This window comes from Bombina bombina, chromosome 3 (assembly GCF_027579735.1).
Source record: "Bombina bombina isolate aBomBom1 chromosome 3, aBomBom1.pri, whole genome shotgun sequence".
NCBI classification, from domain to species: Eukaryota; Metazoa; Chordata; class Amphibia; order Anura; family Bombinatoridae; genus Bombina; species Bombina bombina.
This window is the reverse complement of record NC_069501.1, coordinates 476129152-476143516: the sequence shown is the minus strand read 5'-3', so window position 1 is coordinate 476143516 and position 14365 is coordinate 476129152. Positions and strand designations below refer to the sequence as shown.

General features: G+C 37.3%; 1 protein-coding gene across 1 annotated transcript in view; it reads left to right on the top strand.

Annotated features, from left to right (window-relative positions):
- Positions 1 to 13055, top strand: part of BLTP3A (bridge-like lipid transfer protein family member 3A) — a 197243-nt gene extending 184188 nt beyond the window's left edge. Inside the window, exon 21 of the mRNA XM_053706791.1 lies at positions 7971 to 13055. Coding sequence (XP_053562766.1) covers positions 7971 to 8081 — 111 coding nt within the window. The 3' untranslated portion in view covers positions 8082 to 13055. The remainder of the gene's footprint in view (positions 1 to 7970) is intronic.
- Positions 13056 to 14365: the final 1310 nt, after the last annotated feature.

Genomic DNA, 14365 nt, shown 5'->3' with positions numbered 1-14365 from the left:
AATAATAGCATTTACATTTGACTGGGGCAGATCTAATGACAGACATTTTACAAACTGACTGGAGATTTAATGTGCAGGAATACAGGGAGTGCAGAATTATTAGGCAAGTTGTATTTTTGAGGATTAATTTTATTATTGAACAACAACCATGTTCTCAATGAACCCAAAAAACTCATTAATATCAAAGCTGAATAGTTTTGGAAGTAGTTTTTAGTTTGTTTTTAGTTATAGCTATTTTAGGGGGATATCTGTGTGTGCAGGTGACTATTACTGTGCATAATTATTAGGCAACTTAACAAAAAACAAATATATACCCATTTCAATTATTTATTTTTACCAGTGAACCCAATATAACATCTCAACATTCACAAATATACATTTCTGACATTCAAAAACAAATCAGTGACCAATATAGCCACCTTTCTTTGCAAGGACACTCAAAAGCCTGCCATCCATGGATTCTGTCAGTGTTTTGATCTGTTCACCATCAACATTGCGTGCAGCAGCAACCACAGCCTCCCAGACACTGTTCAGAGAGGTGTACTGTTTTCCCTCCTTGTAAATCTCACATTTGATGATGGACCACAGGTTCTCAATGGGGTTCAGATCAGGTGAACAAGGAGGCCATGTCATTAGATTTTCTTCTTTTATACCCTTTCTTGCCAGCCACGCTGTGGAGTACTTGGACGCGTGTGATGGAGCATTGTCCTGCATGAAAATAATGTTTCTTTCATGTAATTAGCAAGAGTCCATGAGCTAGTGACGTATGGGATATACATTCCTACCAGGAGGGGCAAAGTTTCCCAAACCTCAAAATGCCTATAAATACACCCCTCACCACACCCACAATTCAGTTTTACAAACTTTGCCTCCGATGGAGGTGGTGAAGTAAGTTTGTGCTAGATTCTACGTTGATATGCGCTCCGCAGCAAGTTGGAGCCCGGTTTTCCTCTCAGCGTGCAGTGAATGTCAGAGGGATGTGAGGAGAGTATTGCCTATTTGAATGCAGTGATCTCCTTCTACGGGGTCTATTTCATAGGTTCTCTGTTATCGGTCGTAGAGATTCATCTCTTACCTCCCTTTTCAGATCGACGATATACTCTTATATATACCATTACCTCTGCTGATTCTCGTTTCAGTACTGGTTTGGCTATCTGCTATATGTAGATGAGTGTCCTGGGGTAAGTAAGTCTTATTTTCTGTGACACTCCAAGCTATGGTTGGGCACTTTGTTTATAAAGTTCTAAATATATGTATTCAAACATTTATTTGCCTTGACTCAGAATGTTCAACTTTCCTTATTTTCAGACAGTCAGTTTCATATTTGGGATAATGCATTTTGATTTGACCATTTTTTCTTACCTTAAAATTTGACTTTTTCCCTGTGGGCTGTTAGGCTCGCGGGGGCTGAAAATGCTTCATTTTATTGCGTCATTCTTGGCGCTGACTTTTTTGGCGCAAAAATTCTATTTCCGTTTCCGGCGTCATACGTGTCGCCGGAAGTTGCGTCATTCTTTGACGTTATTTCGCGCCAAAAATGTCGGCGTTCCGGATGTGGCGTCATTTTTGGCGCCAAAAAGCATTTAGGCGCCAAATAATGTGGGCGTCTTATTTGGCGCGAAAAAATATGGGCGTCGCTTTTGTCTCCACATTATTTAAGTCTCATTTTTTATTGCTTCTGGTTGCTAGAAGCTTGTTCTTTGGCATTTTTTCCCATTCCTGAAACTGTCATTTAAGGAATTTGATCAATTTTGCTTTATATGTTGTTTTTTCTCTTACATATTGCAAGATGTCTCACGTTGCATCTGAGCCAGAAGATACTACAGGAAAATCGCTGTCAAGTGCTGAATCTACCAAAGCTAAGTGTATCTGCTGTAAACTTTTGGTAGCTATTTCTCCAGCTGTTGTTTGTATTGATTGTCATGACAAACTTGTTAAAGCAGATAATATTTCCTTTAGTAAAGTACCATTGCCTGTTGCAGTTCCCTCAACATCTAAGGTGCAGAATGTTCCTGATAATATAAGAGATTTTGTTTCTGAATCCATAAAGAAGGCTATGTCTGTTATTTCTCCTTCTAGTAAACGTAAAAAATCTTTTAAAACTTCTCTCCCTACAGATGAATTTTTAAATGAACATCATCATTCTGATTCTGATGACTCCTCTGGTTCAGAGGATTCTGTCTCTGAGGTTGATGCTGATAAATCTTCATATTTATTTAAAATGGAATTTATTCGTTCTTTACTTAAAGAAGTTCTAATTGCTTTAGAAATAGAGGATTCTTGTCCTCTTGATACTAATTCTAAACGTTTAGATAAGGTATTTAAAGCTCCTGTGGTTATTCCAGAAGTTTTTCCTGTTCCTAATGCTATTTCTGCAGTAATTTCCAAAGAATGGGATAAATTGGGTAATTCATTTACTCCTTCTAAACGTTTTAAGCATTTATATCCTGTGCCGTCTGACAGATTAGATTTTTGGGACAAAATCCCTAAAGTTGATGGGGCTATTTCTACCCTTGCTAAACGTACTACTATTCCTACGTCAGATGGTACTTCGTTTTAGGAAAATTGAGTCCTTTCTAAGAAAAGCTTATCTGTGTTCAGGTAATCTTCTTAGACCTGCTATATCTTTGGCTGATGTTGCTGCAGCTTCAACTTTTTGGTTGGAAACTTTAGCGCAACAAGTAACACATCGTGATTCTCATGACATTATTATTCTTCTTCAGCATGCTAATAATTTTATCTGTGATGCCATTTTTGATATTATCAGAGTTGATGTCAGGTTTATGTCTCTAGCTATTTTAGCTAGAAGAGCTTTATGGCTTAAAACTTGGAATGCTGATATGGCTTCTAAATCAACTTTACTTTCTATTTCTTTCCAGGGTAACAAATTATTTGGTTCTCAGTTGGATTCCATCATTTCAACTGTTACTGGTGGGAAAGGAACTTTTTTACCACAGGATAAAAAATCTAAAGGTAAAAGCAGAGCTAATAATCGTTTTCGTTCCTTTCGTTTCAACAAAGAACAAAAGCCTGATCCTTCATCCTCAGGAGCAGTTTCAGTTTGGAAACCATCTCCAGTCTGGAATAAATCCAAGCCAGCTAGAAAGGCAAAGCCTGCTTCTAAGTCCACATGAAGGTGCGGCCCTCATTCCAGCTCAGCTGGTAGGGGGCAGGTTACGTTTTTTCAAGGAAATTTGGATCAATTCTGTTCACAATCTTTGGATTCAGAACATTGTTTCAGAAGGGTACAGTATTGGTTTCAAGATAAGACCTCCTGCAAAGAGATTTTTTCTTTCCCGTGTCCCAGTAAATCCAGTAAAAGCTCAAGCATTTCTGAAATGTGTTTCAGATCTAGAGTTGACTGGAGTAATTATGCCAGTTCCAGTTCAGGAACAGGGGATGGGGTTTTATTCAAATCTCTTCATTGTACCAAAGAAGGAGAATTCCTTCAGACCAGTTCTGGATCTAAAAATATTGAATCGTTATGTAAGGATACCAACGTTCAAAATGGTAACTGTAAGGACTATCTTGCCTTTTGTTCAGCAAGGGAATTATATGTCCACAATAGATTTACAGGATGCATATCTGCATATTCCGATTCATCCAGATCATTTTCAGTTCCTGAGATTCTCTTTTCTGGACAAGCATTACCAGTTTGTGGCTCTGCCGTTTGGCCTAGCTACAGCTCCAAGAATTTTTACAAAGGTTCTCGGTGCCCTTCTCTCTGTAATCAGAGAACAGGGTATTGTGGTATTTCCTTATTTGGACGATATCTTGGTACTTGCTCAGTCTTTACATTTAGCAGAATCTCATACGAATCGACTTGTGTTGTTTCTTCAAGATCATGGTTGGAGGATCAATTTACCAAAAAGTTCTTTGATTCCTCAGACAAGGGTAACCTTTCTGGGTTTCCAGATGGATTCAGTGTCCATGACTCTGTCTTTAACAGACAAGAGACGTCTAAAATTGATTGCAGCTTGTCGAAACCTTCAGTCACAATCATTCCCTTCGGTAGCCTTATGCATGGAAATTCTAGGTCTTATGACTGCTGCATCGGACGCGATCCCCTTTGCTCGTTTTCATATGCGACCTCTTCAGCTCTGTATGCTGAAGCAATGGTGCAAGGATTACACGAAGATATCTCAAACAATATCTTTAAAACCGATTGTTCGGCACTCTCTAACATGGTGGACAGATCACCATCGTTTAATTCAGGGGGCTTCTTTTGTGCTTCCGACCTGGACTGTAATTTCAACAGATGCAAGTCTCACGGGTTGGGGAGCTGTGTGGGGATCTCTGACGGCACAGGGAGTTTGGGAATCTCAGGAGGTGAGATTACCTATCAATATCTTGGAACTCCGTGCAATTTTCAGAGCTCTTCAGTTTTGGCCTCTTCTGAAGAGAGAATCGTTCATTTGTTTTCAGACAGACAATGTCACAACTGTGGCATACATCAATCATCAAGGAGGGACTCACAGTCCTCTGGTTATGAAAGAAGTATCTCGAATTTTGGTTTGGGCGGAATCCAGCTCCTGTCTAATCTCTGCGGTTCATATCCCAGGTGTAGACAATTGGAAAGCGGATTATCTCAGTCTCCAAACGTTGCATCCGGGCGAATGGTCTCTTCACCCAGAGGTATTTCTTCAGATTGTTCAAATGTGGGAACTTCCAGAAATAGATCTGATGGCGTCCCATCTAAACAAGAAACTTCCCAGGTATCTGTCCAGATCCCGGGATCCTCAGGCGGAGGCAGTGGATGCATTATCACTTCCTTGGAAGTATCATCCTGCCTATATCTTTCCGCCTCTAGTTCTTCTTCCAAGAGTGATCTCCAAGATTCTGAAGGAATGCTCGTTTGTTCTGCTGGTAGCTCCAGCATGGCCTCACAGGTTTTGGTATGCGGATCTTGTCCGGATGGCCTCTTGCCAACCATGGACTCTTCCGTTAAGACCAGACCTTCTGTCACAAGGTCCTTTTTTCCATCAGGATCTGAAATCCTTAAATTTAAAGGTATGGAGATTGAACGCTTGATTCTTGGTCAAAGAGGTTTCTCTGACTCTGTGATTAATACTATGTTACAGGCCCGTAAATCTGTATCTCGAGAGATATATTATAGAGTCTGGAAGACTTATATTTCTTGGTGTCTTTCTCATCATTTTTCTTGGCATTCTTTTAGAATACCGAGAATTTTACAGTTTCTTCAGGATGGTTTAGATAAGGGTTTGTCCGCAAGTTCTTTGAAAGGACAAATCTCTGCTCTTTCTGTTCTTTTTCACAGAAAGATTGCTATTCTTCCTGATATTCATTGTTTTGTACAAGCTTTGGTTCGTATAAAACCTGTCATTAAGTCAATTTCTCCTCCTTGGAGTTTGAATTTGGTTCTGGGAGCTCTTCAAGCTCCTCCGTTTGAACCTATGCATTCATTGGACATTAAATTACTTTCTTGGAAAGTTTTGTTCCTTTTGGCCATCTCTTCTGCCAGAAGAGTTTCTGAATTATCTGCTCTTTCTTGTGAGTCTCCTTTTCTGATTTTTCATCAGGATAAGGCGGTGTTGCGAACTTCTTTTGAATTTTTACCTAAAGTTGTGAATTCCAACAACATTGGTAGAGAAATTGTGGTTCCTTCATTATGTCCTAATCCTAAGAATTCTAAGGAGAAATCGTTGCATTCTTTGGATGTTGTTAGAGCTTTGAAATATTATGTTGAAGCTACGAAATCTTTCCGTAAGACTTCTAGTCTATTTGTTATCTTTTCCGGTTCTAGAAAAGGCCAGAAAGCTTCTGCCATTTCTTTGGCATCTTGGTTGAAATCTTTAATTCATCTTGCCTATGTTGAGTCGGGTAAAATTCCGCCTCAGAGAATTACAGCTCATTCTACTAGGTCAGTATCTACTTCCTGGGCGTTTAGGAATGAAGCTTCGGTTGACCAGATCTGCAAAGCAGCAACTTGGTCCTCTTTGCATACTTTTACTAAATTCTACCATTTTGATGTATTTTCTTCTTCTGAAGCAGTTTTTGGTAGAAAAGTACTTCAGGCAGCGGTTTCAGTTTGAATCTTCTGCTTATGTTTTTCGTTAAACTTTATTTTGGGTGTGGATTATTTTCAGCAGGAATTGGCTGTCTTTATTTTATCCCTCCCTCTCTAGTGACTCTTGTGTGGAAAGATCCACATCTTGGGTAGTCATTATCCCATACGTCACTAGCTCATGGACTCTTGCTAATTACATGAAAGAAAACATAATTTATGTAAGAACTTACCTGATAAATTCATTTCTTTCATATTAGCAAGAGTCCATGAGGCCCGCCCTTTTTTTGTGGTGGTTATGATTTTGTATAAAGCACAATTATTCCAATTCCTTATTTTATATGCTTTCGCACTTTTTTATCACCCCACTTCTTGGCTATTCGTTAAACTGAATTGTGGGTGTGGTGAGGGGTGTATTTATAGGCATTTTGAGGTTTGGGAAACTTTGCCCCTCCTGGTAGGAATGTATATCCCATACGTCACTAGCTCATGGACTCTTGCTAATATGAAAGAAATGAATTTATCAGGTAAGTTCTTACATAAATTATGTTTTTTCTTGAAGGATGCAGACTTCTTCCTGTACCACTGCTTGAAGAAGGTGTCTTCCAGAAACTGGCAGTAGGACTGGGAGTTGAGCTTGACTCCATCCTCAACCCGAAAAGGCCCCACAAGCTCATCTTTGATGATACTAGCCCAAACCAGTACTCCACCTCCACCTTGCTGGTGTCTGAGTCGGACTGGAGCTCTCTGCCCTTTACCAATCCAGCCACGGGCCCATCCATCTGGCCCATCAAGACTCACTCTCATTTCATCAGTCCATAAAACCTTAGAAAAATCAGTCTTGAGATATTTCTTGGCCCAGTCTTGACGTTTCAGCTTGTGTGTCTTGTTCAGTGGTGGTCGTCTTTCAGCCTTTCTTACCTTGGCCATGTCTCTGAGTATTGCACACCTTGTGCTTTTGGGCACTCCAGTGATGTTGCAGCTCTGAAATATGGCCAAACTGGTGGCAAGTGGCATCTTGGCAGCTGCACGCTTGACTTTTCTCAGTTCATGGGCAGTTATTTTGCGCCTTGGTTTTTCCACACGCTTCTTGCGACCCTGTTGACTATTTTGAATGAAACGCTTGATTGTTCGATGATCACGCTTCAGAAGCTTTGCAATTTTAAGAGTGCTGCATCCCTCTGCAAGATATCTCACTATTTTTGACTTTTCTGAGCCTGTCAAGTCCTTCTTTTGACCCATTTTGCCAAAGGAAAGGAAGTTGCCTAATAATTATGCACACCTGATATAGGGTGTTGATGTCATTAGACCACACCCCTTCTCATTACAGAGATGCACATCACCTAATATGCTTAATTGGTAGTAGGCTTTCGAGCCTATACAGCTTGGAGTAAGACAACATGCATAAAGAGGATGATGTGGTCAAAATACTCATTTGCCTAATAATTCTGCACTCCCTGTATATCCACCTTTTAGCAATAGGGGTTACTGAAACACCTGCACTTAGCAGGGGCTTCCACATAATTTTGGCAGTATAGTGTATGAAAGTGTTTTGTGCTGGTGAAGGGTAAAATAAATGTAAATTAAAATGTGTGTGTGTATATATATGTGTGTATATATGTGTGTGTGTGTGTGTGTGTGTGTGTGTGTGTGTATATATATATATATATATATATATATATATATATATATATATATATATATATATGGTATTTGTTTGCATATAGCAAATGTAAAAATTCATATGTATTAATGTTTGATAACTTTTCAAACCTTAATGAAATAATTGAATCTGCTGGACAGACTTTTAAATAGATTATTCTTAAGGAATTAAATATATACACAAGAAAAAAAATAGATAGAAGAACCGACTATCCAGCAATTACAAATATATAGAGAACCAGAAGATTATGCTGTTAATCTCATATCCTTTGTCTATATGCAGGATTTGCAAAAAGAACTATTCGCTGTTAAGGCTGAGCTAGAACAGCAGAGAAAACAGCAGCAGCGAATCCTAAAGGAACTCCAGAAACACAACCCAAATTTTCAGCTATAACATTGGATGCTGGGGGCCGCTGTAAACCCATCCCTAGAGCTTAATTGCTCTGTAGCAGTATTAGTGTGCGCGTTTACCATTTTGTGTTCGGACAGTCTTCTCATTTGAAAGATAACAATTTTCTAAAGAATGTTACCTTTAGTGCCGGAAAGGATATTATGAAGAATGCCATGAAAAAGCACCTGCCACTGAAGTAAGGTTTTCAAATCTATACATTCATCTCCATGACATTGAATAATTTGAAGTGAGAGTATCCAACTACAGCCCTCGAGGACCTCAAATAGACTTGGATTTCATGACCTCTCTGCTTCAGTTTGGGTCATTTAAAAAAAAAGTAGAGTAAATCATATTAACTAACCAACGTTCACAAAGAGGGTACCTGAAAATCTAATCTTTTTGCAACCCTTCAAAAAATGGAGGTAGTCATCCCTGGTTAGAGGCAGAAAACTTCTAACTGAGCACTACAACATATATTGCAGTACAGATTGGTGCTGATAATCTACTATCTATTTAAATGCTGCTGTATTTAAACTTGCCTCACCAAGACTTCTACTAGATTTGAGAACCAGTGGTTTTAAGAGTGAAAACACCATCTGGAAGAAGCATTTTTGATGACATCCCACTGCTGACACCATAACTTGTTGCCTAATTATATTACATGGCTCTTTCTGAGCACTTGCTGACTGTTTCATAACTGACTGTTACATAATATTTTGTACAGAAAAAAATATTTTAATCCGTTTTAGTGAAAAATTACATTTAACCTGCTGTAAAAAAGTATACAACAAAATTTAAAGGTGTGTATATATGTATATAAAATTATACACAGAAATGTGTACGAATATACTAACTGCACATGTATTAGCATTCATGTTTAATGAAATATTGTATGTATCAAATGTATGTAAGTGTTAAAAAAAATATATATATATATATATAATTTATATTTGTGATAAAGCAATTTTTCATGCTGAGAGTGACAGCACAATCATTACTCCTCTGATGGTGAAACTGCTTTACATAAAAGGTCAAAAAGTATTCAGGGTCTTCTTTTAAAGGGACAGCCTACTTTTAAATTTTTATGCATCCCTTTTATTACCCATTGCCCAGTTTTGCATAACCAACACCGTTTTATTATATACTTTTTACATCTGTTATCACCTTGTATCTAAGCCTCTGCAGACTACCCCCTTATCTCAATTCTTTTGACAAACTTACATTTTAGCCAATCAGTGCTGACTCATTTATAACTCAACAGGAGTGAGCACAATGTTATCTATATGGCACACATGAACTAGCACTGTCTGACTAGCTGTTAAAAGCCACTAAAATCCACTAGGGTAAGAGGTGGGCTGTAATGGCTTAGAAGCAGGCAGAAATTTAGTGGTATACAGGTTATAAAGTATATAAATATAATAATATTGGTTGTGCAAAACTGGTAAATGGGTATTAAAGGTGTTATCTATTTATTTATTTTTAAACAATAAAATAAATCCAGTAGACTGTCCCTTTAATTAGACTGCTCTTCTCGTTCAGATTTAATTTTATGCATACAAGCTGGAAGGGTTTTTGGAGAGAGAATAAAAAAACTCCCCAGTGTGCCATCAGTCATTTTGAGCATGATTAAACTAATATCATAAGTATAAATCTTGTTTTATGTTCTGTTCTATGATGACAGCACATTTATTACTCTTGGTTTCTTACTAAAGCAGAACGGTACTTAGAACTGACCAAATTTCCATTGAATGCTTCTTGCACCAGCAAAATTACTTTGAATTGGAGAATAGCATGGAAGTGAGACTATATGACACTGAAGCCTCATTATACCTAGCCCACCTCTTGAATCATCCCTTTGGGGGGGATTGGGGATATTGTTCACAATCATTTTCTGGAGTAAAAGTGCCATTATAGTGAAAAAATGATATGCTGTCATACGCTGGCTAGACTATGTAATTTTATCACTAGCCATCCCATCAACAGCGCTAGTCACACAACCCAGCTGTGTAACATGAGCTGCTGACCTGGGGCAGCGTCAATTTCCGCTCAGGATGCAAAAGTACATTAACTATGTGTTTAACCCCTTTTGCGGCAGTTAAATACATGGAGTTGCAGGGTCAATAGTGATGAAATGACATGCTCTAATGAGTGACAACATGATTTGGGAATTCCAGAAGAAAGGTTAAGGTGAGATCAAAGAAAGAAACCGGCGCGATTACCTTACTGTAAATGGATAACGTTCCCTGCATGCTGTGTGGCCAATTGAAAGATTGCTGCTTTGTGTTAAAGGGACATAATCAAAGATATTTTCTCTTCCATCTAAAAGTGAATGTTTCCAAATATATTCGTTTTTTTATTTTTAAATGGATGTTCCATTGCTGAAGAAATAAACCATTTCTATGGTAGTTGTCCCTATTAGTGAGCAGTGGAGAGCAAGGACTCGGTTGTTCCTGTTAGTTTCACTTTAAATATAAAAAGCTTTTACTTAAAGGGAAATTAAATTCAAAATTATATTCCCCAAACCATGTAAACTACATTATTAAAACACTTTTCTATTTATTTTTTTTGCCAGATTTTCCTGTAATTTAACTCCCGGCAGAGAAATAGGAGTGCATTCCATTTAATTCAAAACCCTGGGGCTTATACGTGCTACACAGTGATTGGCTGTGTTTAAGTTTGTTTATATCTGGCCCTAATTGGCCTCAGTTAAGGAAGTAAGATTTAAAAAATAAATAAATGGGGTCTTGGGATTACCAAACAATGCATATTATTCTAACAAAATGACTAATTTTAAATGCATTTATTTTGTATGCAGATCTGTTGCAATTTCAAGAATAATTTCTAATGGATAAATATAAAATTGGCTATATTGTGACTTCCATGTCAATATAACCTTTTGTCACACACAAACATTTTTATTATGTTTGCTGCTTTTTCATATACATGGCAGAAAATGTTGTACATAATGTCCCTTTAAATTCTGGGCCAAGAGTAACTTAAAGGGATAGTCTAGGCCAAAATAAACTTTCATGATTCAGATAGGGCATGTAATTTTAAACAATTTTCCAATTTACTTTTATCACCAATTTTGCTTTGTTCTCTTGGTATTGTTAGTTGAAAGCTTAACCTAGGAGGTTCATATGCTAATTTCTTAGACCTTGAAGGCCACCTCTTTTCAGAATGCATTTTAATAGTTTTTCACCACTAGAGGGTGTTAATTTATGTGTTTCATATAGATAACACTGTGCTCGTGCACGTGAAGTTATCTGGGAGCAGGCACTGATTGGCTAAACTGCAAGTCTGTCAAAAGAACTGAAATAAAGGGGCAGTTTGCAGAGGCTTAGATACAAGATAATCACAGAGGTTAACAGTATATTAATATAACTGTGTTGGTTGTGCAAAACTGGGGAATGGGTAATAAAGGGATTATCTATCTTTTAAAACAATAAAAATGCTGGTGTAGACTGTCCCTTTAACCTTTACTTACATTATAGCGGAATAGTCAGGGGTTCACAAATGACACATGAAGCTGTAGGAAAATCCCTGCCTAGTAAATATGTATACACACTGGGCATGAATAATAGTTGTAGAACCACAGTATATATAATAAAAGCTTTCTGACATATGAGTTGTAGCAAGGAATTTTTCAGTAGGTATGGACATTGGCATATAAGATGCTGGTTACAAGAAGATTGTCTTTTTGCACGGTCTATATTTTCTATGTTACAAATATTCTGAGAAATATTCCTGATACATATCCGTTCCTACTCATCCAAGATGATGAAAGCTTGTGTGTGCTCGTAGTCCATCTAACTAGGGATACCAAACCCATTTTTTTTTCTTTAAAGAGCATGCAATTTTAAGCACTTTTCTAATTTACTCCTATTATAACATGTTCTTTGTTCTCTTTATATCTTTATTTAAAAAGCAAGAATGTTAGCTTAGGAGCCGGACCATTTTTGGTTCAGAACCTGGGTTACACTTGCTTATTGGTGGCTAAATGTAGACACCAGTAAGCAAGCACTATCCAGAGTGCTGAACCTAAAATGGGCCGGCTCCTACGCTTTACATTCCTGCTTTTTAAATAAAGATAGCAAGAGAATGAAGAAAAATTGATAATGGGAGTAAATTAGAAAGGTGCTTAAAACTGCACGCTCTATCTGAATCTATATTAAAAAAAAATTGGGTTTAGTATCCCTTTAACACCATAAATGTGCAACGAGATGTTTCCATATGTAACACACTATTCTGCAACAGGGCATAGTACATAAAACTTTTAAATTACTTACACACTTTCTGCCTTTTTCGTGTGAAACTGCTTATTCAATAGTAATAAATGTGCTTTCACAACAATATTAAAGGGACTTTGAACAGTAAATGTTAGATTTAATTATGTATTCAAAACAAAGATTAGTCTGAGAATAATGTATAGATGTATTTTGTTTTTTAAATTATTTTAGTAATTTAAATATTGAAGAAATAAGTGTAAAAATGAGTCTCAATATAGTCCCGGGTGCTGCCATGTTGTAACCTAGGTCTAAGGTTTTTGCTTATCTCCTTTGCTGAGGACAGTTATTAATAAGCTACCAGAGTAACAGTCTTATAGTGTTTTATGTCCCTTTAAAGACACATGTCTAATTGTTATAGATCTATCTGTGCAATTATATACATCTACACACACCTATCGCTCCATGTGTATGTGTGCATATATGGATTTTGCACTTAGACTGCAAGGATGAATTCACACAAAGGGTACTTCTCCCTATGTTGGGGTGAGGGAACTTTGCAGTATTCCATTTCCACACAAATACATTAAGCACATAAAATTTTATTGGTACTAAAACGTTTCTGTGAACCTCTTACTGAAAACTAAATACGTTATGTGTGTCTGATTAATGTGCAATGGAAAAAGATGTTGGACACTAAGGGAAGTAAAAAGCTTAACTAATTAAATGCTAACTGGTTGAAGATGTAAAATGAGATCAGAGGTCATTTGTTATGAACGTGGATTCAGACGAATTTAAAAACACAACACATTTTCCGTATTCATTGCGTTCATTGAGAATGATAAACAAAGTAACCTCCATGCAACAAAAAATGTAGGTAATTTATTCAGTGATCCTCAAAAGATGGGAAATGCTTTTCTGCATGAAGAAAAACTTAAAATGTAAACTATTTAATAGTACAGTAATACAGCAATGTCCTTGTCAGTTGATTGATTTGTGTATCAGCCAATTAGGTTCACTTTTGTTTTTTACAATCTTGACCCCATTAAAGAATAAATTTTATTTATATATATATATATATATATATATATATATATATATATATATATAGTGCTTCTGCTGGCTTGTTGCATTAGCACTAGATATTGATTTAAAATATTTGTTTTTACCTAATATTCAGCTACTCTTCTGCTGCACTTACAATGTTCCCCATAGAAAATAGTGTACAAATGGATTTTTGTAACTAATTCTAAATAACAAATATGGACAAAAATAAAGGTGTTTTTTTTCCTAGGATGGTCAGATTCCACAAAGTCATCACATGTGGTATTACACTAGGAGAATGCAAGAACAGCCCTTTGTTACTTGTGCTAACTCTGCAGTTTTTGGACACTGGTATTTGGTTTTTAGCACTGTGCTGGTGCTCTAAGGGTTAACTTAGTGTGCTTTTCCTTTCGGCAGTCCAAAAATATTCCTCTACCCAGCAATTGGGTTCTCCCAAAACTTATTGGAAACCCAATCCTTCGTGGTCTAAAACCAAGCAGACAAAGAAGTCCTCTCCTTTTCTCCAAGTCTGCATAAAGGCGTGGCCCCCATTCCAGACCAGGTTATTGGTAGGGGCAGATTGAATCTCTTTCAGGAGGCTTGGGATGGGTCTATTCAGGAGGCTTGGGTGTTGGAAATAATTTCTCAGAGGTTTTGAATAAGCTTTACATTGAAACCTCCTCGGGGAAGATTCCTCCTGACTCAAGATCCCCTAAAGGCTAAGAACTTTCTGGCTTGTGTGAAAGATCTGGAATCAATGGGAGTAATTGTTTCAGCTCCATCCTCAGAGCTGGACCAAGGATTTTTCTCTAGTCTCTTCATAGTATCAAAGTAAGAAAGTACTTTTCGGCCTATCTTGGTGCCCACTTCCAAGATGGAGACCATTCACATTATACTTCCTTTAGTGCAGGAGGGTTAATTTATTTCTACCATCGACTTGGTCACGTAAACTTTTTATAAGGTAAAACAGTAATTACCTCATTTGGTGACTTGAACCACTTCTGCAGGAGATTAAAA